The 27,327-nt window shown below is 37.6% G+C and overlaps 2 protein-coding genes across 2 annotated transcripts; both read left to right on the top strand.

The window, feature by feature from the left end:
- The first annotated feature begins 6,196 nt into the window (after positions 1–6,196).
- LOC133314049 (uncharacterized) lies at positions 6,197–7,722 on the top strand. The gene is made up of 2 exons (XM_061515485.1): positions 6,197–6,880; positions 6,985–7,722. Exons 1-2 carry the CDS (start codon positions 6,197–6,199, stop codon positions 7,720–7,722), a joined length of 1,422 nt encoding a protein of 473 aa, XP_061371469.1.
- Positions 7,723–15,387: 7,665 nt separating this feature from the next.
- On the top strand, positions 15,388–23,753 carry LOC133314031 (protein yippee-like At5g53940). Its single transcript, XM_061515459.1, has 5 exons — positions 15,388–15,606; positions 21,616–21,659; positions 22,016–22,124; positions 23,221–23,276; positions 23,356–23,753. The coding sequence occupies exons 1-5, from the start codon at positions 15,511–15,513 to the stop codon at positions 23,432–23,434; spliced, it is 384 nt and encodes a 127-aa protein (XP_061371443.1). The 5' UTR covers positions 15,388–15,510; the 3' UTR covers positions 23,435–23,753.
- Positions 23,754–27,327: the final 3,574 nt, after the last annotated feature.

Below are 27,327 nucleotides of genomic sequence, written 5' to 3'. Positions count from 1 at the left end.
TTGAGTTTTACGTACCAAGACTTTGTGATTATACTTTATTTTGAAAAGATAATATGTTTATATAATTTTATTTTTGAAAGATTAAAAAATTATAATTGCAAAGACGGTAATAATCCTGAAATAAATTAAAATTACAAAAACGTCATGATTTTCGCCCCAAAACGATGTCATATTGGGCTTACTGCAGATAACTTATCTAGTAACTGATGAAAAAACTAACTCAAAAAAAATGTGGGATCTTATTTTTCTTTTCTTTTTTCTCTCTCTTCTCTTCACGTGATTCTCACACATACTTTTATGTATATATGAGATATAACTCATATAACATGAGAAATATTTTAAAAACAGAAGAAGCACGCTGCATGTAAACAGTAGCTGTATAAAAAATAATAATATTATTATAATTAATTATAGATTAATGTTAATTTATTATGATTGGTATTAATTAATATTAATAAAATAATTAGACTGATATCAATTAATCTCTCATATATTTGTAAAGTCTTGTTATAAAAGATGGCTAAATTGAATAGAGAAAAAGGAAGTTGATTTCTCCCAATAATTCTCTAAATTTCTTCCTCTCTCTAATTTTCTTGCCTCACTTTATTTGTCTCCTCTCATTATTCACTCCCCCTAGTTCTTTTCGTTACAGCAGCTGATTGAGTTGTTAATATTTTACGGCGGAGAATGGCCTGAAAGTGCAACGAGGTTTTGGTCCTTGACGGTGTTCCAGTTCAACAGGAGTGTAAGAAGATGGCGCACATAGGTTATTCTGCCAATAAAAAAAGATGACCCATTTCCTCCTCTTTATTTGGCCATGTATATTTCTTTTGTTCAAAGTCTAAAATACCGAATTTCTTTGTTTTCATTCGTCATTATTGACTGATGATATATTTGAATTATAATTAAAAAAAAAAAACAGAAACGAGTTGATATATATTGTAAATTGGAATGACTTTAATTAAGAGTGAAACTCTCCTTATTTTACTTACTATTTTCTTTTCAAGCATTTGTCATCGTGACTTTTCTAATTTGTAAACACGAGTATTTAAATTGATATAAAACTACACTTCAACAACTTAAGCTAAAAAGAAAAAAGATAACCACCGGCAAAAAAGAAAATAAATTTTTTTTTTTTTTTTTGGGATTACAGGAAAGATAAGAAAACACAAAAAAACGCTAAGTAGAAACCATTCTGGGGGTTAACACCCCCCTTTGGTCTCTTAACAACAGATTCAAACACTCCAGAGGAGGACTGACAAGAATTTCCACGTCCCAAACATGTTTTGTAGTTGTAGAAGCCATCCGATCAGCTAGAGCATTGCCTTCTCTGAAGGTGTGAGAGATCTGGGTCATCCAATCCTTCTTTAGCATGTCTTGGATTCTATTGACTAAGGAAGAAAAGGATTGGTTCCTAGAGCAACCGTTTCTGATCAGCTCTATTGCAACCGTAGAGTCACTCTCAAGGCAAACCTTCATGAAACCATAGTCCCATGCAACTTCAAGGCCTAACATGATACCCTTCAACTCAGCAAGGACGGTGTTCCCGTGGCCTGTGTTCTTCCTAAACCCCAATAACCAGTTCCCTCCAGAGTCACGGAGGATTCCTCCGCAAGAGGTTCTGTCACCCCTACAAGAGCAACTGCCATCCGCGTTCACTTTTATCCAACCAGGCTGGGAAAACTTCCAAGCAATGAAAGTTTCAGTTCTGGTTAAAGGAGAAATATGCGCTTTAGTTAGCAAGCTATCTGCAAGCAGGATGCTGTCAACTAAAGCTTTGGTGAGGAAGAAGATAAATTCTTACATATAAGGATGAACCCCAGAATTTTCTCTTACATAAAGGTTTGACTCATATATACTCAATATTATAGATTCGATCTACATTATTTTCATGTTAAATTAATTACTTATAAAGACAATTATAACTACATATGATTTTTTTTTTTTGTGGTGTGTGTCATTACATTTATTTTTTATCAATAAGATATGCATATTGAAAGAATTTGTAACGTTCCTTATTCGAGAAGTTTGGCACCGCATTACCATATCAATCATAGTACAAAGGGTTTTACAATTTCATGATGAACACATGCCATGTTGGTCTTTTATAGGCAAAAATTACATCGTTTTCATAATTTAGAGGAGGGTTCTATTGGCAATTTTTATTTTTTTTACAAACTACACTATGTCTTACCGGTAAACTTCACTTAAGAGTGTCTTACCAGTAAAACATAGTATAGTTTGTAAACAAAATGTTTGTAAATATAACATTCCCCCATAACTTATGTTGGTAAAAGTTTTTTGTTATGTTTTAATATGATTGATCTAGTTCCTCGATTTCTAGCTAGTTTTATGCTAGCTACCAATAATGGGAAGAATATAACTTACAAAGCATTACTGCTTTGTTCAACAAGGAGCTTGTGTTCCTAAAACGGTATAGTATGTGCACCAGGGAACTCTTTCTTTCTTAGAACACAACAATCCGGAAGAGTATTTCAAACCTCAAAACTTGAAAGCAAAAAGCTAAACCAAATTGAGAAGGTGAAACTTGAATTTTATGGGTAACATATATAAAAGTTAAGACCAATTTTCCCCTTAAGTAGTTTATCCTTTTCCCGTCCTCTAATTATGGACCTCACAAAACATACACGTACACATGCTTTATCATAGTCTATCTACAAATCAAACCTTTGATTTGTCTTTCCTATTCATTATATTGCTCGAATTAATCAGTTTCTGCATGGTTGGTGTTATGGACTGAGTAAGGCCCACGATCAAAGAAGGCCCAAATAACACAAGTCCAAAGGTAAGCACTATAAATAAGAGCCAAAGACCACAGGTATGACTGATCTTTTTTAACCCTACATTTATGCAATCACACAGCATACACACCCCCCCTTTGGCTAAAGTCGTTATATTGTGTGTCGTGATTCGCTTCCCCCAAGATAACTAATTCATAGGTATCTAGAGAGAAAGCACTAAATCCAACATCAACTATCTAACCTTGGGTTAGACATCTCTGCCTCAGGCAAAACATTGGTGCAGTCTGTGGGAAACGCCTTCCCACGATTACGTGGTTAAAAGCCACCAATTAAAATGGTGAGAACAACTAGAAGCAGTTACTGGCAGCCTTCAAGGTCAAATCCCAAACACCAACCGATCCCCCCGATCAGGAAGGATTCGCCAGGGTAACATGTTCTTCAGGACCATCAACAGCTAGACACTGACGCTGTGCATATCAGCGAGGTGCACTCTGATTCAACATCAACTCCAGCGGTTAATCCTAATGCCCCGTATGTAGAGAGGTTACAACCAATTGAAGGACAAATTGCAAATGCTGGGCAGATGCCAAATGGCACAGCTAATGATCCACAGGTGATAGATCTGGTTGCCGCTGCGGTACTTCAGAGAATGGAGGAGATGAAGAGAAAGAATGAGCTCCAAAGGCAAGAAGATGCTAGGAAAATTCGAGAATTGGACACTCGGCTATGGCGGGTCACTAATACGGATCCCGCACGAGCTATAACACGAGTCATGACTGACTTAAGGATCACGAATCCTCAGCAGAATAATAATGATCGAGGGGGGACTCGGAGTCAGACGAGAAACGCTGATAGCCGAGCTCAAAGGGTCGTTGCTAACCCTGCTCGTGATCCAGCAACTCGGCATGAAGGAAGCCGAGGTGAAGGAAATGATACAACAAGGCAAAGAGAGAATCTCCTGCCCCTAAGCGACAGACAACACTTCAGGAACCCGGATGATGTATCTGGGGTGTACAGGAGAAAGTACAACAGGGGGCAGTACAATGATAGTCCTTTTGTGGACGAGATTGTCGACGCACCCTTCCGAGGGAATCTGAACTTATCAGAACTTCTCAAGTACGACGGAACGCAAGATCCTCAAGTACACTTGGAACCCTTTGATACGGCCATGTACATCAAGGGGATAAAGCAACCTTTGATCACGCTACTCTTTGCAACTACATTAACAGGAGTGGCCCAAACGTGGTTTTCATCATTACCAGCGGGGTCCATCAGATCTTTTGAAGAATTTGGCGGTAGATTTCTGCTGAATTTTGCTACCAGCAAGAAACAACTGAAGTCAGAATTCGCGCTGGGGAAAATAAGGCAACAACCTGGTGAAACCTTGCAAAAATACCTGGATCATTTTAAAATGGCAGCCTTGCAGGTTCCAGGATTGTCTGAAAAATGTTCATCTGCACCTGGTAATAGCAGCAGGTTTGCATGGCTCCTCCAGATTAGCCAAATCAATATATAAAGACCCGGTTCGAACGTTGGTAGAGTTCACAGCTCGATCAAAGAAGTATCTGGAGCTGGAACAGATGGAGATTGAGAACATGGATCAGAAGTACCATCCTAACCCGGTAGAGAAGCCCGAAAGTTAGAGGCAAAACGAATTTCGGGGTAAGAGACAAGACGAAAGAACTCCAGCAAGGGAAGGTTCGAGAAGTACGCACCCTTGAATTCACCCAGGTCATAAATTTGGAAGGAATGGCCTCCACCGAGATGAAGAAGGTTGACAGACCTCGGCCTTTGCTGAACCAAGCCGGGTTAGACTAATCTCGATATTGTGTCTTTCATGTTGGGCCTAGGCATACTACAGACGAATGCTGGGATTTGAGAGATGCAATTGAGAAATATATCAGAGATGGCAAGTTGCGTCAGTACTTGATAAGGACTCAAGGATGGAGGAACAGTAGAAAAATGAGAGGTCGGCCTATGAGTCCGACAAGGGAAAAAGATTGAAGGAAGAGAGTCGGGGTAAGAAGCCGGCTAGGGAAGAGGATGAGTTTGTGGAACCAGAGTTTGAATGCATTGTAACTAGTGTAGCTTTTGGCAGAGGGGGTGATGCCATGAATGCTAGAAGGAAATACTTAAGAGAGGTGCTCTTGATTCGGGAGCGACCTAAGTTCAAAGAAAAAGCCAAACCGAAGCCGCCATTACTGTACTTCACTAGGAAAGAATTAGAAGATGTGATGTCGGGACATGTTAACGGGTTGGTCATTACAGGGACGCTAGTCAATTGCAGAGTTAAGAAGATCTTTGTAGACAATGACAGCTGTGCCAACATAATCCTATGGCAGGCATTTAAAAAGATGAATCTAGATGAAAAAGACCTGAAACCCTGCAACACTGCCTTGATTGTGTTCAACGGCCGTTATACCATTCCTAAAAGGTATATTGACCTTAGGCTCATCCTAGGCGCGAAAGAGGCATACAAATATGAAAGGGTAAGGTTCATTGTAGCTGACTTCCCATCGAAGTATAATGTCATATTGGGAAGACCAACTATTCACAATTGGGATATGTTGGTTTCCACCAAACATCAGAAAATCAAGATGATTGGTAAACAAAACATAGTGATCACCATTGTAGGAGACCAGAAGGAGTCTCGAGATTGTTATTTCAAGTCAGTTAGAGCGGTAGAAAGTAATCCTAAATTGTCGACCGAGATCAAAGAGATCGACAACAGTCAGGTCGGTCCAAGCCAGAAAGGAAATGCATCAATTAACATGGTGTAATTAGACATGAGGGACGATACCTAGATGCCAAGGCCAGAACCTGATGGAGAATTAGAAGAAGTAACCATCGGAGAGCGGGGGCAAACTACAAAAATCGGCAAAGGATTGACGGATGATGTGAAAAATCAGCTTATCACATGCTTGAGGAACATCAAGAATATCTTTGCTTGGAAGTCGACATAAATTCTTGGGGTAAACCCTGCTTTTTGTTGCCATAGGTTGGCAGTGTATCCAGGATCAAAGCCGGTAGCTCAGAAAAAGAGGAAGCTTAGCCCCGAACGTCGGCAAGTGTTGGAAGATCATGTTAAGGAGCTATTAGAAGCAGGTTTCATCCGGGAAATACAATATACCACCTGGTTATCCAATGTGGTAATGGTTGAGAAGCCAACCGAGAAGTGGAGGGTATGCACAGATTATACCGACTTGAATAAGGTATGTCCAAAGGACGCGTACCCTATGCCTAATATAGACCAATTGGTTGATAGCTCCTCTGGGTTCCAGATGTTGTCTTTCATGGATGCCTGCTCCGGGTATAACCAAATCCCATTGCACCCAGAGGATCAGTAGAAAACAACATTCATATCCGAGAAAGCAAACTATTGTTATAATGTAATGCCTTTTGGGTTGAAAAACTCATGAGCCACTTATCAAAGGATGGTGAACCAGGTGTTTGCAGACCAACTAGGCAAAAATGTTGAAGTGTACATAGATGACATGATAGTCAAGTCATTAGATTCAATGGTGCATATTGAAGATTTGGAGCAAACCTTTGAGAAATTAAGGCGACATAGCATTCGGTTGAATCCAGCAAAATGTGCTTTCGGGGTCTTCGCGGGAAAGTTCTTGGGATTTATGCTAACTCACAGAGGTATTGAAGCTAATCCGGATAAGTGCAGAGCCGTGCTAGAAATGAAGGCCCCTACGAGTAAGAAAGAGATACAGCAACTGACAGGAAGATTAGCCTCCCTTACCAAGTTTCTACCCCGATCTGTAGAAACGATGTTACCATTCTTTAAATTACTCAGAAAGGAGGTGCGATACGGGTGGACTGCGGAGTGTGAAGCTGCATTCCAAGAGATAAAAAGACAACTAGCTTCCCTACCAGTTTTAACAAAACCCGGAGAAAAAGAAACACTAATAATGTATCTCTCTGTGGGTGATGTTGCTATCAGTTCAGTCCTAGTTCGGGAAAATGAAGAAGGACAACAACCGATTTACTTCGTAAGTCAGCTCTTACAAGGAGAAGAGCTCAGGTATCAGAAGTTAGAAAAAGTGGCTTTTGCCTTGCTAATTTCTGCTAGAAGACTCAGGGCATATTTCCAGGGACATAAAATCATGGTCAGATCAGATTTGCCAATTCGCAAAGTCTTCACAAGCCCGACCTAGCAGGTAGAACGATGAGTTGGGCTGTGGAGCTATCATAATTTGATATAACATTTGAGGGCCGTAAAGCAATTAAATCCCAAGCACTGGCGGACTTTGTCAGGGAGCTCACTTCAATCCAAAGTGAGAGCTCGAACAACCCGGATACCTGGAACGTGTATGTAGATGGCTCCTCTAACTCAAAAGGGAGTGGAGCTGGGGTCATCATTGAGAACCCTGAAGGTGTGGCCATTGAATATTCCATGCAATTGGATTTTGAAACATCAAACAACAAGGCAGAATACGAAGCCTTCATAGCTGGACTCTGGCAGGCTAAGGAACTCGGAGCACGAAGGGTACAAGTTCACAGCGATTTTCAATTGGTCACCTCTCAAATTGTAGGGAGTTACCAAGCTAGGGAGCCATTGCTGACAAAGTATTTAGACTATGCTAGGAAGTTAATGTCAGAATTTGAAAAGGTGGATGTCAATCACATTCCAAGGAACGAAAACAGCAAGGCTGACATATTGTCCAAGCTAGCAAGTACCAAGGGAAGAGGAAATCATAGGACAGTGGTTGAGCAGAGTATCCCAGAACCCGCCTGCGAAATGCAGATAGCAGAGGTAGATGATTGGCATTTTATCATCATCGATTACCTAGAAAAATGGGACGCTACCTCCGGGAAAGGAAGAAGCCAGGAAATTAGTCAGAGACGCAACACTATATACCATGGTGGAAGGGCAGCTGTACAAAAAAAGGATTTATTCACCTCTGCTGAAGTGCTTGAGCTCGGATATGGCACAATACATCCTATCTAAAATCCATGAAGAAATTAATGGCCAGCATGTTGGAGGTAAGGCTTTAGCTCGAAAAGCGATTAGAGCCAACTATTTTTGGCCATCCATGAGCAATGATGCAAAGGAGCATGTGCAAAAATGAGATCAGTGTCAGAAGCACGGAAAGAACCTGTTAGCTCCCCCAGAAGAATTAAACTTAATTACTGCCCCTTGGCGATTCTATAAATGGGGAATGGATCTTTTGGGTCCATTTGCGGCAGCAGAAGGCCAACTAAAATGGTTAATAGTGGCTGTTGACTATTTTAATAAGTGGATAGAAGCAGAGCCAGTTGTAAAAACTTTGCAGCCAAACAGCTTGTTGCTAATCAGTTCAATAAAAAGGTGAAGCCTAGATCGTTTGTGGTAGGAGATTTGGTTCTTCGCAGAGCAGACATTGGTGGACGAAATACAGGTGAAGGAAAGCTAGCTCCAAAATGGGAAGGGTCATTCAAAATAAAAGAAAAACTGTCAAAGGGGGCCTACACACTGGAGACTCCATAAGGGAAGAATATTAAAAGAACGTGGAATGCAGATAAATTGAAGAAATATTTTAGTTGAAGAACAGGATATTTTGATTTTACTTTGTTACTTCAAGTCATATGAATAATTTGAATAATGGTGTTCATTTTGTTGTCTTCAAAGGTCTGATTTTAACTTAAATCCAAGGTATTGGAACCCGTCTTTCCAAACCGGCAAGGATAGTGAGTTCTAGCCAGGAGCTAAATCCGAGGTAACGGAACCCGACTTGCCAAACCGGCAAGAATAGTGAGTTCTAGCCCGGAACTAAATCCAAGGTACTGGAACCCGTATTGCTAAAATAGCAAGAATAATGAGTTCTAGCCAGGAGCCAAATCGAGGTATTGGAACCTGTCTCGTTGAATAACAAGAACATGGGTTCTAGCCGAGGTGGGATCATATAAGAGAATGAGGGGACGCCCTTTAACTTCTACATTCTTGCGAAAAAAGCAAGAGTCATCGCTAAAGCGGAAAATATGGCTAAAAAAGTAAATCAAATCAAATAGCCCTGATCAGGTTAACAGGCAATGTTATGATAAGTAACAAGCTAGATGGCAAATATGGGGTGTTCGTTACAAATCAAAATAATTTTCAGAGTCATGACAAGAAACTTAAAGGTACAAAATAAACCGGTATCCCGGGTCTTCTCTTCAATCCTGATCACCGCTTCGTAGCATATGTCTAACCTCGTCCTCGAACTCTTGCCCAACAGCCTCTGCTTCTAGGGTAATCACCACGTTCGCCGCCTCAGGTTCGCCGAGGGGGTGGATGATAAACTCCACCCCGGATATAGCCAAAGCAGTCAAGCTGGTCAGTCTTCAAGGTCACCTCAGGGTTAAAATATTTCATTTGATTGACAGCATTTCTGAAGGCGCTACCAATAGACTTCTCCAGAGCGGCTTGACTGAAATCATAGCTGGATTGCAAATTTTGAAGATCAGACTTCAAGTTGTTATTTTCCAGAGTCAACGCAGCAATTTTAGACTCCGCTTTTGTCAGTTCAGTCAATTTCCCTTTGAAGTAGTTGACAATGCTCTCCTTATCAGCAGTCAAACCAAATGAATCGGACACAAATTTAGAATCTAATTGGGATTGGTCCAAAGATGACTTCAACTCGGCAACAGAGCGCGCCAAATCCTTATTATCTTGGACGGCTTTATCGCGATCAATCCGAATCGCATCCCTACCAGCAACAATTTCAGTATGTTTTTCCAACAGCAATGAGTACAACTTCACCAACGACGCCGCCTTGAAAGCATACCGTTCAGCTTTCTGTAGCTCCTCCATCTCTGCCCTCGAAATTATTCTAGACTCGAAAAATGCGGGTGGTGGACGAGTTACACATCGAAGTTCGGTGGCTACCCCTGTTTCCCATAATGCACCCTTCCTAAGTCCAGCTGGGAGGGCGGGCAGGATTGGAGTACCTCGGTTCATGGATACCACGGCACGAGTGGTCCCACGATACCTTAAACGGGAGAAACTGGATTAGCATCTGACTCCAGATTATCAACATCACTAGTGAGGTCCTACACTGACACGTCAAGATTGGTTGCTGGAGCAGAGGTAGTGGCAGATGAAGGGCCGCCAGTTCTTTGTCTTTTAAAGGCTGGAGGGGAATGAGGAGTGGCTTTTCCTTTCAGAGAAAGAATGTAATCTGGCTCTTCCTACATGTCGAAGTCCATATTGGAATCTGCATATAAACAAGCAAGGTTAGAACAATGAAAAATAAGTCATAGATGCATTAAAGGAAAATGACGTAAGCATACTGGTTCGATCTAGGCTGGACTGTGATCTGGCTACTAGAGAGGCCGCACTTAGATGGCCTTGGGAGCGTACATGGTCCAACAAAGCTTTAAGATTGACCTTGTCTTCCCTTGACAACCTTAGTTTAAAATCAATCGACTTCCGAAGATGATGTTCTTGAGACCAATAAAGGGGGAACTTTCCTTCCCCATCCTCTCCAACAAACCACAGAGTTTCTTCGACCTCAGATATCACCTTGAAGTAATGAGCCTTGAAGTCTTTGAAGGAATCACTATATACAGAAAACAACTTCTTAGAGGGCTTGCTGGCATGACCCCGAATACTAGTCCACCCTTTGAACTTTGGAGATTCTGAACCAGTACAGGGAGTATATACATTAAAGAAATAAAGAAAAATGGGAACTGTGCAAGGCAAAGATAGAGATGCATATAGCTGCTCGAAGGCAACGATATAGGCCCATCCATTATGATGAATTTGGGTTGGGGTGAGGAGAAGATGGTTTAAAAGCTGCATTTTGAATGGAGAAAAAGGAAAATGAATTCCGATCTTTGTCACCAACTCACGATAGAAGAAAAAAGAGTGTGGCTCTTCAGGATTCCGACCTGAGCAAACAGGTTCATCATCTGCAGGGAAAAAGGTATTAAACCCAACCATATTGCCTATTGAAAGCCCGAATACTTCTTCAGTGGACATGTTGGACTTGAAGCTCAAAACTTCTTTTGTAACCCACGGGAACTGTCTTCGAAGATCATTGCTAACGGGGACAGAGCCTTTCTCGGCTTCCTGCCTTTGGCGGGATGAGGAAATTTCCACGTTTAACTCTGCAGAAGGGGATTCCATAAAAATCTAGAACAGAAAAATGGGAGGATTAAAAACAAGAAAAATACGTAGCAGGAAAAGTACGTACCTGAACTAAACAAACTACTATGTGAAGAGCTTGAAGAATCGTCTGAAGAAACCAAAGGAGTAGGGGTAGATGAGCCAAGATGGTGTGAACAACTGCCTAGTACTAGGTCAGCCATAAAATTGTTTCCCTTCTCAACAAATTGAGCACTAAGGTAAATACAATTGAAACAAGGGTCTAGCTTCCTACCACCCGGGTTAACAGGCACGGTTGGATGAGAAATGTGGAGAGAAACATGGCTATGAACTAAGATTGGGGTTGGATGTGAAGGGGTGGAGGTTTGACCCGGGTTGTGAGCAATATGCTTCGGTAAAGCACCTATGTTGTGACGAGGACCTCGAATACGCCCCCTGACTGAGGAACAGGATGAAGATGCTCCCCTGTTTCTAACACCTCGATAGCCTCTTAACAAGGTGGCTTGAGTTTCTGCCTCGGTCCGAGGCGTACCATATAACCAAAATCTCGGACCAGAAGGCAGGTTTTGGATGAACCTTTCCTCCTCCTCGGCACACCTTTCTTCTTCCTCTGCATCAATTTCACTGCTACGACCGAAGATACGAGGGCAAGTGGGTCTCCCTCGAATAGTGAAGTTCCTCTCACCCATACCAGGAAAAGTTTACGAACTAAGAAATGGTGGAAAATAAGCAATAACAGGGAGATTTCACACAAACAATGCAGTGCAAAATGAGCAACGTGTAATCAAGCAAACAAAGATAAAATGGAATACTGGAAATTCAAATATGGCATACTGGAAATTCAAATATGGTAACACCAAGAACACGACAGATTCAGGCATATTGTGGAAATAGTAAAACCAGGAAATAGCTTTGGAAGAAGTAAATAGGCAGAAATGGAAATTAAGAGGATGCCAATAAACGTACCAAAAGTAAGCCTTGAAAGAGTATGGAGGAACAAAGACTGGAGAAATTATGAAAGAAAGCTAGGAAGATGGGGAGTGCAAGGGAGTTTCAGTAAGAATAAGGCAAAAGTAAATGAGCAAAAGCCAAAATAATTGAAATGAAGGGGAAAACTGGAGTCGAATAGGTAGTGGACAGGGTCGTGAGAGTAAATTTGGTAGTGGACAGGACAATTGAGGGACGTCTTGGCAGTGGCAGTTAATGAGAAACGACATAGGGTGGAGTAGTGGCACAAGTCGCAGGTATTGAGGAGGGCCACGTGGAAAGTAACCATCATTACATGGAAGGAGAATCGTTTCTCAGAGAAGAAGAATCGTTTCTTGAAAGAGGAAACTTTATCACACCTTAACTGACTCATCTCGGATAGAGCTCATATCCAGAATAATCTGAAGAAACTTGTCCATCTCCTCTCTTGTCAAAAAGTTCGAAGGATAAAGCCGGGGTATGATCAAAACCAGGGTAAAGCGCCTACATTGAAGAGCATAACTCGGACATCTCGGCACCCTGAATACTCAGCATACTGGGCTGAGGGGCAACTGTTATGGACCTGAGTAAGGCCCACGATCAAAGAAGGCCAAAATAACACAAGCCCAAAGGTAAGCACTATAAATAGGAGCCAAAGACCACATGTATGACTGATCTTTTTTAACCCTACTTTTATGCAATCACACAGCACACACACATACCCCCTTTGGCTAAAGCCGTCATATTGTGTGTCGTGATTCGCTGCCCCCCCAAGATACCTAATTCATAGGTATCTAGAGAGAAAGCATTAGATCCAGCATCAACTATCTAACCTTGGGTTAGACATCTCTGCCTCAGGCAGAACAGTTGATGTAATTCTTTTTCTTTTCTTTTTAATTTTTTATTGCTCAAATGAGGAGTGGTGGCTTAAGTCCTAAGTCCTAAAATAATGAGTGCTTAAATGTTGCCATCACTTGTCATTTTGTATGATTTTCTACGATAAAGAAGGAGATGTTTGCCGTCGCATATTTATCTAATTAATATTAGGTACGACTCATACTTCGTATATTAATGAAGACTTTTATTGACGGGGTTAGCAAAAAGACAACTAGGGTCTCGCATTTTATATTTTCTTAATAGTTTGTGCTTAGTCCCATGAATAACTGCAGTTAGAATCTTCTAAATCCTATTTATATTCCCTTGTAAACCAAGTGACTTGTAACGAGTGACAATGAGGTGAATATAATACAGACAAGTTGGACGTAGCCTATATTGTAATAGAAAGTCATTTATTCGAGTAAATCAATAAGACTTACTCAGGTCAATTATATCAAATTTGAATTCATATATTTTTTTTATTCAAACCAAATTCTAATATCTTGTACATAAATGAAATTGAAATGGGTGTTTGTGGTTCCTTTACACTTGAGAGCAATTCACATCTCAATCTTAGAATCCAATTTATTAATATTATATGAATTGCATGAAATTCTTTAACTTCAATCACATGAATACCTTAACTTTTTGTTGTAAACTAGTTAAGAAAATGTATTATATTAATTGCATGAAAGATTAGATTCGTTAGAAAAATATTGGATAAGTTGAATCACTAACTATACTCATCTTTAATTGAATTTTGAAGCAATAGTAGTTAAACTATTAAGTAATAAGAAGCTATATTTGTTAGACTTTACAGTGAAACTTTATATATATGGTCCAAAAGTATCACATGAATACCTTGGCTTTTTGTTGTAAACTAGTTAAGGAAATGTATTTTTATCATTATCATAATTAAAGGCCACAACCGTTTAAAAGTATTTTTGTAATTTTTTTTTGAAAAACATAAACAAAATTCGATTTGGTAAACAAAATGTTTGTAATAATTAAAAGGGATTTATTTATCTTATGGAACAGAGAGTCTATTATCTTTCTTTTTTTTTTTTAAAAAAAAAAATAATAATGAATTCTATTACCTTATCTCTATTGCCATAAGGTAATTATTTTATGTAATATAAGATAATTATTTTTCTAATTAAAAAATACTGATATGCTGCGATGCATAGACACGCAATTTTTTAAAAAAGATGCGTGTCGGACACTGATACGCTCCGACACGTTTTGACAAGCGTCCGACACATTATCAGCATCTTAGGACACACGATTAATGCTCCGACACGTTCCGACACCTTTTTTCGACGCGCAATCAACTTTTTCGTCACGTCATCAATGCTCCAACACGCATCCGATATGTTTTTTTTAGAACTAAATTTTATTTTATTAACTAAACATGAAAAAATAATTTACAAATTAATTTTTTTGTTAAGAAATTTGACATGAAAAATTAATAAGATACGGAAAATTATTTTTGTTTATATTTATATTATAGAATTTGAATATTTGATTGGTTACATAACTTATTATGGGTTGTTATATGTATTAAATGTACATTATATTATATATATTAAAATTATTTTTTAATATCAAAACGTGTCTCAATATGATATTTTTTATAATTAATGTGTCGGCGTGTCGTGTTGTTTATCGTGTCCCGTATCAGTGTCGGTACAACATAGATGATATGTATGATTTATTTTTAATTAATAAATATTATCAAAATACTTTGCTATTATAATTAAGGACCTTAATTAATTACTATTATAAAGTTAAAGTTTTTAAATTTTTGGTAGGTAAAATATTTTCTAAACGACGATTTCAAATTCAATGCTTTGAATATCATAAATAAATTTCGTTCAATATTAAAGTGTTTAATATATAGTTTACCAAAAAAATTATATAATATATATATATATATATATATATATATAGGTAGGATCCTTGATACCAGTGTCAAATTTAAAAATTGACACCTCATCTGATAGCCGTTAGATCAAAAAAGATCAATGGTGTCACATGCTTACAAATCAGACTCGTTGATCTTTTTTGATCTAACGGCTATCAGATAAGGTGTCAAATTTCAAATTTGACACCGGTGTCAAATGATCCTACCTATATATATATATATATATATATATATATATATATATATTATGAATGAGGATATTCTAACTATAAAAAATTCTTACTACTAACTTACTACCTATCACATCACTATTGGATCAAAGAGAGAATGTTAAATTTTTTTTGAAGAGAGGTAAAATGTTAATAAGTTTTTGAAGAGAGAGAAAATGTTAATCTAATGGTGATTAGATATGTAGTAAGTTGGTAGTGAAAAATTTTGAGAGTGAAAATATCCCTGTTTATATATTATAAACAAAGTTGTTAAAATCGAAACCTTAAGTAAAATAGGAAGGGGATTAAAAGATCGAAAGTGTAAAATCGTAATGTAAAAAAATCGTAAAAAGCGTTTGGAATATTAGTAAAATCGTTTTGATGAATATTTTTTGTAAAAATATAAAATCATAGTGATAAATCGAGATTTTAACAACAATAATTATAAATATAACCATTCCCAAAAAAAAAAAAAAAGGAAACATGAGTAATTTGACTATTAAATTGTGAGTATATCCATTCCGAAAAAAGTAAACATGATTAATTTGACTATTTTCCCTCAAGTTACCAGTAACGCGAGGTGGCAACAGGGCACTATAGGATTTTGCGAGTGAGTTGTTGAGATTGTCGTGCATAGGTTGCTGTTCTTTCGTTGTGTCGTGTGTTATGAGAGAGCGAGGTTCAGGGTTAAGTTAGATGGGGAGGGTTTTTCTTCTTGATTTGGATGGCAGATCTTACAGATGCAGATTCTGCTATACACCTCTTGTCCTTGCTGATGATGTTCTCTCTCGGGTACTCTATTTCCTTCTCCCTTTTTTCTTAGCTGTCTTATTCTGATTTCAAATTTGAAAACCTGAAGAATAAAAGAAGAAGAATGAATGAAAGCCTCACTTTTTCTGTATTATGATCAATTTTATTGGTGAAAGATTGAATTTTGACTACTTCTTTGGAAATCAATCAGAAACTGTGTGGAAGGTTAATATTTTATTTTATTTTTTGGGGATTATTTATTGGCAGTAATTGGATTGCAATCATTTTTTATAGATTTTTCTCGGGATCCATTGGGCAGGGTCTGCAGATTATGTTCTATGGCACTTTCTGATAAATTATATATATAATATGATGTTAGGTTGGAAATAGAGGGGAAATGTTTATTTCATGAGTCCTATGCTATGAATTAACGGTTTTGGAATCGTAGTAATAAGCTGTTGGATGAAAACTCAGTGAGGGAGACCATATGTAGAAACCAATGTTGCATCATGTAGGTAATGATGAAACAGATGACTTTTCTCATAGGTTAATTAATAAATCTCTTAGGGGGAAATTGAGGCTATTGAAGATTTTCCTTTTAAAAACTGGAATAACTTTAATGAGAGAACAATAGAAGTTTACTTTTTGGGAGAAGTTTTAAATATGTATGTAGATCATGTTTCAGTCCACAACTCCACTGCAAATTTTTCTGATTAGAGGGTACCCATGGATTTGGAAAGCAATTGACCCGCCCCCCAACTTACCTCTCTCTCGCTCTCTTTTCTTTTTTCTCTTCAACCTAAGAAAAGGAACATTCAAGATCTGAGTCATGGCGTAAGCGTTCCCTGTCATGAGTTGACATACCACTGGACCAAAAGGGAACATAAAGAAAGAGGGGGCGATCAAATAAACCGGTGTGCCTTTTCTCTAAGACACAGATCTCTTCTTGTAGAGCCCGTGGAAGGATGTGTGTGGAGCCATGTATTTTTTTTTCTCACTTATTTTGATGCAAGAGACTGATGGGCTGAGATAATTAGTGATGGGCTTAAGATAATGGGTTAGTTAGTTTGTTATGGAATTTATTCTAGAATATTCCTAAATAATTGGATATAAGAAGGGAGTGTGGGAGTGTGAGGTATGCATGTATTCAGAATATTTGGAGTGGGGTTTTGGGAAAGGATCTCTTGGGATCTCTTTGGCCTAGGTATATTGGCTTGAGAGTGAGTGAGGTCTTTTGGTGTTTATTTTCTGCATTTTATCTTTGTAAGGAGCTTGGCTCCATGTCTGTTTTCATCATTTTCAGTATTATAAAAGTAGGTTCCATCAAGTTGGTATCAAAGCACTACAATCCTGGGAGTGCTCTTTGATCCAGATCTGAAAAATAAAAATAAAAATGGAAGACAGATTGACGAAGGTTGAGAAGAGCTTGGATCGTGTGGAGGAAAGAATGGGTGAAGTCGAAGACTCTGTTCGTCAATTGAGAGAGACGATAATGGAGCTCATTGATCGAGCGGACCCATGGGAAAGGAGATCAGTTATTGAAAAAAAAAAGTTGTTGCTCATGGTGGTGATTGTGGAGAGAGAGTCTCACATGCGACACTAAACCAAAGGGAGGAGGTTCCCTACTTCACTGACGAATATCTATATGGGTGGATTTTGCAGGCGGAGCATTATCTTAAGGTGAATCAAATCTCTGTTGAAAAACAAGTGGCGATAGCTTCAAGTTGTTTTGAGGGAAGGGCGAAGTGGTGGTTCCAATGGTGGAAACCAAGAAATCCAAAAATCACATGGGAGGGATTTCGCTCGGCAGTCCTGCAAAGATTCCACAGCTTTGTTCACGGGAAACCATACGAAGCTCGAACAACATTCCTAACTGGTCTTAAGGAAACAAATCGAGGGGAAGGTGCAGAAGTAAAGGCGTACAAAAAAGGATCAAAAGAAATTAAAAAAGAGGAAGAAAAGCAAGAGGTAGAGGTTGAAGAAGAAGAACAAGAAAAACATGAGGAAGAGATGAAGGCGGAGATTCGCGCTAAAATCTGGTTGCAATCAGTAGCATATATGGAGGGCATTAGGTTGTTAGCTCAATGTGAGAAAGAAAAGCTTGAAAGAAACGAAGAGAAAGAGATGGTTACTGGGAAGACGGTGAGCAGTGAGCTGTAGTGGGTTGAATTATAATGGGCCTGGATCAGGACAATATATTATAGCCTGTTCCAATAATACAAATGGAGAAGGAATTTGGGGATTGGGGTCTAGTTCACGAAATGGGCCAAACACTTATCACCACAAGCCCAATTCAAGTGGTAATGTCAAAACCAATGGGGCTCAACAACAACCCAATAACTCTGTAAACTAGAAACATGATGATGGAGGAGTGAGCTTGGGCATTCAAAATGGGTCCAATTCATTTCAGCAAAAGCCCACTAGCACAAGTTATAATGATGGGGGAAACGGGCTCAGTTCTTTACTAACAAGGCCAATGACTTACTTTTTGCACAGGGGCTGATGATGTATGCCCCAGGAGAAAGGCAGGGTTCCACACAAGGAGAAATAGTGAGCAACACCAACGTGAACCAGAGGAGGATGGCGCGATGTTGCTGCTTGTCGTCGGAGGAAACGGTGGAACAACGGCGGCGCGACCTATGCTTCATGTGCGATGGGATCCTGGTGGATGTTCAATTACATCCCCTATTCTCTTCCTCACCTTGAGGACAAGGTGAATTTTGAATGGGGAGTATTGATGGGCTATGACTAGTGGGCCCAAGTTCAACAATGCAAATTAGTTAGTGAATTAGCTAGTTTGTTAGGAAAACTATTCTAGAATATTCCTAGAGTATAGAATAAAAGGAGTGTGTGTAGGGTGATAGGGGGATATTGAGTATTTTGGTGAATTGGGTTTTGGAAAGGATCTCTTGTGATCTCTTTGGCCTTGGTATTTTGGCTTGAGAGTGAGTGAGGTCTTTTGGTGTTTTATTTGTTATTCCTTTGTATTTCCTGTTACCTCTTTGTTATGCTTACTAGTTAGTGTCTCTGATGAATATTGAGATAATGGAAGTATTTTACTGTCAATTGTTGTTTTCTTTGCTGTTGAATATTTTGGGTTCCATCTATTTGTGTGTCTCTATTGATGTGTCTCTATTGATGAGAGCTGGACAACCCAAAAACCCGGATCCAAATTTTGACCCGGTTCCCATCTTACCCACATACGACCCGTTTCTTCCCAGAATCGTTTCTTTCTCCTCCTCCCTCTTCTTATTGTTTTCCATGTCATTTTTCTCTTTTGCTGCCGCCTCTTTTTCCTTTTCTTCTTCTTCATCTGCTACTTCTTTTTCGTCTCTTCCACTATCTTCTTCTTCCGCGTTTGTTTTATCTCAATATTCCTAAATTGATGGAACCCAAAATATTCAACAGCAAAGATAACAACAATTGAACAGTAAAATACTTCCATTATCTCAATATTCATCAGAGACACTAACTAGTAAGCATAACAAAGAGATAACAAGAAATACAAAGGAATAACAAATAAAACACCAAAAGACCTCACTCACTCTCAAGCCAAAATACCTAGGCCAAAGAGATCCTTTCCAAAACCCAATTCACCAAAATACTCAATATCCCCCTATCACCCTACACACATTCCTTTTATTCTATACTCTAGGAATATTCTAGAATAGTTTCCCTAACAAACTAGCTAATTCACTAACTAATTTGCATTGCTGAACTTGGGCCCACTAGTCATAGCCCATCAGAGACCAAAGAAATAACTTGGAACAAGATTTTGTTTTTTTATATTCAAACTAGAAAGAAATTTACTAGGGTTTATTAGACTGCTTTTGAGTCACTTGCCTTTTGGTTTCTTACCATTTTGTTTCCTCACACTTTCACTACTTCACTTCTTTCGTTGTGGGTGTTAGACAAGGAACCTCATTTAAAATGAAGGCTCTCCCCTCATATCGGCCTGGCTTTTAGGAGTGAGATCTCCTCTACATATTGCTGTTTAGAATTTGTTTATTTTGCCTTTTTAGTTGCTGTTGCTAAACATGATACAGTTGTAGCTCCCTACTATAGACCCACACAATGGATCTGACCCTTCCTTGGACCCTGCGCATAGCAGGAGTTGTATTGCACCATGTTGCCCTTTTTTGGATATTTTATGTGTTAGCATTATCCTGTAATGGAAGATGCATATTGTTCTAACCTTACGTTTTTGCTTGAGCTTATACGTAAAGAGTTGACAGTGGACCAATATCTGTAATTGGTGTTGCTTTGAAAAAGAAATTGAATTATTATACCTTGATGATTTTGGTAGTTTTAGTCTTCTTATATTTAAATACACATGAATTCCTGTAATATAATTTTATTTTTTTTGGAAATAAAGGGAAAGAAAAACAATTTACAAACAAGCCTGGGTGTAGAAACACCCATAATATCATTCTGCACAAGCAAGACGCAGCCCTTTGGGGGTGGGTGGGTGGGTGTTTGGGGGGGGTGGGGGTTTCTTCAAACAGGACAGTATTCCAGTCTTGGGATAGGGAGATATTAGCCATCCAATCAGCAACCATATTACCTTCTCTATGCGAATGGGAGATATTATCTATCCAAGGACGATTAACAAGAGTCTGGATTTTATGAACCAGGTTGTAGCAAGGTTTATGAGGCTCACAGCCTCTAACCAAGAGAGTGACCATTGTAGAGGAATCACGCTCCAGCAAAACAGATTTAAAACCTTTCCTCCAAGCTAAGTCAAGACCAATAAGAGCTCCCCATAATTCAGCAACTTGGGAATTGCCTCTACCAAGATTCTTTGAGAAGCCCACAATCCATCGACCATTGCAGTCTCTAATCACACCACCACAACCCATTTTTTCTGGTATCCCATTTACAAGCCCCGTCTGTGTTCAACTTAATCCAGCCAATGGGAGGGAATTGACATTTGATAAATATTTCCTGTTTCCAGCTAGGAGGAATCCCAGCACTAGAGAGAGTTCTCTCAGCAAGCAAAATGTTCTCAGTGAAAGATTTGGCTCTAGCAATAACATAGTTTTGGGTTTTACTGCAGCCTTTGAAAATGAAGTTGTTACTCTCTAGCCAAATCATCCAACAAATTACACCAAAAAGGATGTTCCATCTTGGCTGATGGGATCTAGCCTTCCTCCTACTTAGATTAGATTCCAACCAGTCCAGGAAATTTAAGTTAAAAAACTGACGCCTCTGCTCCCTGTCAACCACCTTTAACCAAAGAGCTCTAGACCAGCTACAATTCCTAAATATATGTAGGCAATCCTCCACGAGGAAGTGGCAACGCAAGCACAAGCTCCCAAACCCCATGTGTCTTCTATTTCTAGCATCATTTGTAAACAGATTTTCACCAATGAGGAGCCAAAGGAAATTCCTAATTCTTTGAGGACCATCCCACTCCCAAGCTAAAGACCAGTTTCTCCTAGCATCGGAATCAGAAACGGGATTGAGCAGTCTATAAGTGGGACTTGATTGAGAAAGCCCCATTGTTAGAAGCATCCCCAAATAACTCGTTCTTCTCCATCATCCGGGGATGGGGGGACAATTCCAGAAATCCAAGAAAGTATATCAGCTGGAAGGAGATGGTTAAGTCTATTCCAATCCCAGCAACCATCCTGCACCACAAAGTCATCAACAGTCTTCGCAAGATCAGATTCAGGGATCAAGTCAACAGCAACATCCAACAATCTATTCACCTTGGGAACCCACTTATCCAACCAAAACCGAGTATTTTTTCCATCCCCCACTGTAATATAATTTGACTGCTTAATAAAGAGGCTAGTTACTGACAATTCTTTCACATTTCTGTTGTAAACTATCTTTATGCTTGCTACAATTTGTAACAGCGTAGAACAAGTTATAAATACCCAAGAACATAAAAACAAGATCAACAGTCAAATTCAGTCATGTCCTAGATAATTATTGTAACTGCTATTACTTGTTCCATTGTTGAAAAAATGTACCCAGTTGCTTGTGTACGAGTCATTTCATATGTCCTACCTGTTTGACTCTGTTTTGTTTTCCTATGATGATCAGTCCTTCAACTGCAGTCGAGGGAGGGCTTACCTTGTCAGCAATGTGTAAGTTATTTGCAATGTTTGCTTCTATTCCTTGCCCCCTGCCTTTCCCTACTTTTTCTCAGGTTTAGTAGTGCACTTTCATATAGACCTACTTTGATATCTGTTCAGTATTTGGCAACGGATGAATTTAGTAGTCCCACCCTTGCAGGGCCCTTACTACACCCTTAAGCATCTTTTCCTCTGTTGATTTGGAAAATGGATTGAAACATTATGGGTTTATTAGTGATATAAAAAATTATAATTTTCTTCTGGTTCAGACAAGTAGCACCTTTTTTTCACCAATCATCACCTTACCTAGCATCTTCTTGACTGACTGTTTCCAATGTCCTTGTTTGTTAATTTTTGGCCTCTGATAGGGTGAATATAATGCTTGGGCCTCAGGTGGAGAGATTGATGATGTCTGGAATGCACACAGTTGAAGATGTATTTTGTTGCTGCTGTGGACAAATTCTCGGATGGAAATATGTAAGCTTTACCTTTGCACCTTTTTTTCCCTTTCTTGTCATACTTTTGGTCACTATAAGGGATAAGCATCCTAAAGCTTGTTATTAATATGGAATTTTGTGAAGATTTAATCAATAGAATTTATGGGAAAATTTTATGGGCTTGTGGATTTTATTTCATGGAGTTCGTTAAGTTTGATATGTTTTGTTTCAGAAGTGACAAGTCTAAAGAAATGGGACTTCTTTTGGGAAGAGTTTAAAAATACGAGAATAGTCTAACGAGTAATAATGCTAATTAAAACTCAACTTTAGAAATTCTCTAACTTTTTTTTAATTGTTGTTCTTTAGTGTTAAAGAAATTGGAATTCAATCTGGGGGTTCCACTTAGTATTTTACACAGGAGAAAGTTCCTTGACGTCATTAATTTGGGATTGGGGATGAGTCTTGAAAGTTTAAATTAGCAATCAATTTGATGTTGGCAAATCAGAAATTTAAAATCTGATATTTCTAGATGTCTATAACCCCATGAATACTATGAATCGTATCCATAAAATAAAACCATATGAAACGCTCAAATTGACCATATTTCAAGTTTCCAACAATTTTATTGCTAATAAATGAACAAACAGGAAAGAATTTTCTGGTTTCCCTATCTATTTTGTATATGTAATTCGTTTATGATCTACCATGAAAAAAAGTGAGCTGCATTTTGGGTGCTTGTCATCTTTTTAAGTGTAAGTTACTATTAAGAGATTGTTTTCTATCCCACGAGAAAGTAATTGAAATTGATGCTATAAAACTCTAGATTTGTTTAATGTCGTCCTGTTTGGACAGAAATTAAACAAGATGTCATGGAAAATGATTCAATTGCACTCGCAGAGAATCCCAAATTATTTAAACTTTTAATGCCATTAGGAAAGAGATCGCTTCTGGATTTATTTAGAAGGATTATCTGTAGAAACACACAAGGTAACATCTTTGGTATAAAGCACTAGGTTGAGTCTTTCTGTGTTCCTGCTTCAATCTAAATTGGTCTTATCACCATATAGCCGCATCACTTTTTGATGAGCTCAAAGCAGTTTGAACTTTGAAGTAATAATGAGTTTGGATTTATTCAGGTTGTAGCACATGACAAGAATGAAATGTACAAAGAAGGGAAGTTTGTGCTTGAGAGGTATAGAGTAAAACATGGTTTTGACTTTGATCAATGTTAAGCTAAGCTAAAATTTGATTACTGTTGGTGCATCTAACAGATGGAGGATAGTTGACGACGCTGCAGAGGAATTAAATCCGGATGCTCGTGCTGGTTCAAGTGATTCAGAAAACGCCTAGCAAGTTGTTTTTTTCTTCTTGAGTTTAAGTATTATAGCTAGCAAATATATTATACCCCTCTAGACTCTAGTGTTCATCAAGATAAAATTTAACAAAGAAACTCCTTAGTTGGAGCAACTAAATAATCTCCATCATTTATTAGTCTTAAGATAGCGCACTGGATCTTGCTATATATTTATGGAGAGCATATAATAGGCATATCCTGAGGAAACATCCTGCATTTCCAGCGGGTTGGAAGTGCAATTCATCATATTTTATTAGTCGAACTTAACATTTTTACTTTTCTTGGTCTCAACAATAATTCAGATATATGTGGAAAGTTAGGTTACTATTTTAGCAATAAGTTTGCAGTTATAATTTTACAGTAGTAGGGTTTGGGGACATTGACCATTCTACCATCTTTTTGAATATAATATACCTGAATGCCATGGAGTAGAATTTTTTTTTCAAACTGTCACAGTACCGTAGTCGCTGAGATAGTCAGCTACTATGGACGGGACACGTGTCACGTTCCCAGTGAATGGACATGCAACTCATTCAACCCAAAGTAGTTGAGGTAGTTAGCTAATTTGGTGCAATCAGACCTTCCAGCCATTGAGAAAGTGACACGTGTCCCATCGTAGCTGACTACCTCAGCGACTATGGTACCGTGGCAGTTTGGAATTTTTTTTTGAATTCGTGGCATTCAGGTAAATTATATTAAAAAAAGAGGCAGTATGGTCAAATGTCCCTTGGGTTTGTTGTTATGTTATCATATGCATCAGAGTCAAAGAGTTTCTTCCAGAGAGAGGGTAAAGATAGTAATGATATTATATGAGATGAGTAGAAGAGGTTCCCAAATCAACTAGTTCAAGACGAAAAATATTCTGTACTCTTTAGACTGGTAGCCGTTTTACCTTTCTAACTAAAATAGAACATGTATATCTGGAGCCTTGAAATGAATGGATTGGCACAAACTACGTAAATTATCACTATCATTCATGTGGAACCATTATATTTTAGGGAAAAGTGTCTATCATTTAAAATTACACAACTTACATCCTTTCACTCTCACAAAGAGGTGGGACCCACACCTTTATTTTTTTTGTCAACTCTCTCTCCTACTTTATCTATCTCTTTCTCTCTCTTAAAATGATACAACTTTACATCCTTTAAAATTATACACACTTTTTCCTATATTGGGTAATATTACTCTCATGTAACATGAGAGTAGTTCTCTCATGTTACAGAGAGAATCCAAGTAGGACCCACTTTTTAAAAGCAAAAAAGAAAAAGAAAAAAGAAGGGGCACGATTTTCGAAGTGAGAGAAAATGAGATAACTACCTCATGTAAAATGAGAGTAATATTTCCCTGGGAATAAACCCTTTAATTTATCATTTTATCATGATCATGTTATTCAGGCATCGTAGCTATTTATTTGATATTTAATGAAAAAATTGTTAAAATGGAAAAGATAAAATAGTCATTTTAATTGTTGATCATTAATCTACAATGAAACGGAATCAAGAACTCCAAGATTGACTTTGCTTGAGCTAGGTTAGCTTGTTTCTGTGTATTCATTATTTTTTTCTTTCACCGTAATTTCGGTAACTAAGATTGTGGTCAAGGTTTTTGGTTCTTAAAATTGTTTTGTAAAGTAACTTTTAAAAACTATTTTGTAGAATAATAGATGAAAAAAATTCATTTAATAACATTATTTTGAAAATAGTTTCAAAAGTTAAAAAAACAAAAAAATTGTTTGGTAGATTTGTTTCTAGAATGTGATTTTGAAGCAAAAAAACGGAAAAAGCTATCAATCACACCAAAAACCATAAGAACATATTGGGCGGCTACAAGAGCTTGTAGGCACAATGTTAATTTTAGCTTTTCCATTTTCAAATAATTTTCATCGTGCCATTACTGAAGTTCTTGTTTTAGATGTTTTTGTTGTTTTGGGATCTGATGCACGGACACTTTTTTTTTGGGGGGGGTGGGTTCAATATTTGATACGTAATCAATATTTTTTGATACTTTTTTTTTAATCTAAATTTTATTTTATCTTTATCTTTTTAACTAAATATGAAAAATTAATTTATAAATCAAATATTTTCTATTGTGAAATTTGACCTGAAAATGTAATAAGGCTTGAATTTTTTTTATATATATTTATGTTATAAAATTTGAATATTTAATTGATTATATGACTTATTATGAGCTGTTATATGTATTAAATATAAATTATATTAAAAATATTATTGAATATCAAAATGTGTCCTAACGTGTCGAAATTTAATATTTTTTAGAATTAACATGCTGTCGTGTCGTGTCCCATGTCGATGTTAGTGAAACATAAATTTTGGGAGTAAAAAATTGAAACACAACCAAAACATGATAAATGTGTTCTGTAAATTTGGTTTTAAAAACTGAAAATCAGATGTTGTTTTCAGAATTACTTGTACAAAACACTGATTAACAAACATCTTTTTTTATTTTTCTACTCTTAAAAAAAAAAAAAATTGTTTTATAAAATAAAAATCAAACAGAGCCTTGGGCATATTGCTATTGTAGTTATCAACGCATAAACAAACATAATTTGGCGGGTTGATGGCGGGCATAGACGGGCTGAGGCGGGTCAGTGTAATATAGGCTTGGGCTGGCGGGCCAACCCGCTAAACGGGGTGGGGGGCTGAGTTTTTCAGCCCACTTTCAAAAGCGGGGCGGGGCGGGCTGACTCATTTTTTAGCGGGTTGATGGCGGGGTGGGGCGGGGCAGGGCAGACCGCCCACTTTGCATTCATCATGCAACATAATCACAAAAAGTTTCCTACACACACAACATTTTATGGGCCCATATTTTTTGAAGCAAAAAAAAAAAAAACTACGGCACGCAAAACGAATCTCTATAACATAATACAATCACTTTTTCTATAACATAACTTTTATAAAACCCATATATATATATATATATAAAGTATTTGTCATTTTAAATGACATAAAGTTATGTAATTTTAAGAGAGAGATAAACACATAATAATTTTTTTTATTTAAAATTTAAATTTAAAAAAAAAAAACCAACTACTTTTTCTCTTATGATTTCCATTCCTTGTGTCTATCTCTCTTAAAATGACATAACTTGTATCATTTAAAATGACAAACATCAAACCCATATATATATATATATATATATATATGGGAAAAATATTTCTGCAGTTAATGCAGATAAGTTATCTGCATTTATTTCCAAAACGACGTCGTTTTGGTATTGAAATCTTAAAAAATTATAAATATAAATACTATTATAACCCTGAAATAAATTAAAATTACAAAAATACCATGATTTCCGCCCCAAAACGTCGTTGTATTGGGCTTACTGCAGATAACTTATCTACAATAACTGCAGAAAAAGCGAACCCTATATATATCTAGGGATTTGCATTTGTCATTTAACATGACACAACAAACTTTCCTACACACACAATATTTTGTGGGGCCCACACTTTTTGAAGAAGAAAAAAAACTACGGCACGCAAAACGAATCTCTATAACATTACACAATCACTTTTTCTACAACATAACTCTTATAAAATCCATATATATATATATATATATATATATATATATATATATATATAGGGTTTTGCATCTATCATTTAACATGACCACAACAATTTTTCTACACACAACATTTTGTGGGACCCGCAATTTTTGAAACAAAAAAAAAAAAAACTCTGGCACGCAAAACGAATCTCTATAACATAACACAATCACTTTTCCTACAACATAATTCTTAGGATCGTAGGATCTTCAGCTCTTAATGTAATATGAACGCATGTGATTTTCTTAGGATCTTCAGCTCTTAATGTTTAATTCAATTGAGATTGAGCTAAGGAATTAGGAATACTTAGTTAATCAAA

Source organism: Gastrolobium bilobum, unplaced genomic scaffold (genome assembly GCF_033153095.1).
Source record: "Gastrolobium bilobum isolate Gb01-03AN ecotype WA unplaced genomic scaffold, APGP_CSIRO_Gbil_v1 utg589, whole genome shotgun sequence".
In the NCBI taxonomy this organism is placed as follows: domain Eukaryota; kingdom Viridiplantae; phylum Streptophyta; class Magnoliopsida; order Fabales; family Fabaceae; genus Gastrolobium; species Gastrolobium bilobum.
Note: the sequence above shows the minus strand (reverse complement) of the source record. Positions and strands in the feature narration are given on the sequence as shown.

What these genes read in the sequence shown, in the direction of transcription:
- LOC133314049 (XM_061515485.1), top strand. Translation starts at nt 6,197, where the DNA reads ATGGTGAACCAGGTGTTTGCAGACCAACTAGGCAAAAATGTTGAAGTG. An exon ending in TCCAGGGACATAAAATCATG is followed by an intron (nt 6,881 to 6,984) that starts GTCAGATCAGAT and finishes ATAACATTTGAG; the next exon opens with GGCCGTAAAGCAATTAAATC.
- LOC133314031 (XM_061515459.1), top strand. Translation starts at nt 15,511, where the DNA reads ATGGGGAGGGTTTTTCTTCTTGATTTGGATGGCAGATCTTACAGATGC. An exon ending in GCTTACCTTGTCAGCAATGT is followed by an intron (nt 21,660 to 22,015) that starts GTAAGTTATTTG and finishes GGCCTCTGATAG; the next exon opens with GGTGAATATAATGCTTGGGC. An exon ending in GGGAAGTTTGTGCTTGAGAG is followed by an intron (nt 23,277 to 23,355) that starts GTATAGAGTAAA and finishes TGCATCTAACAG; the next exon opens with ATGGAGGATAGTTGACGACG.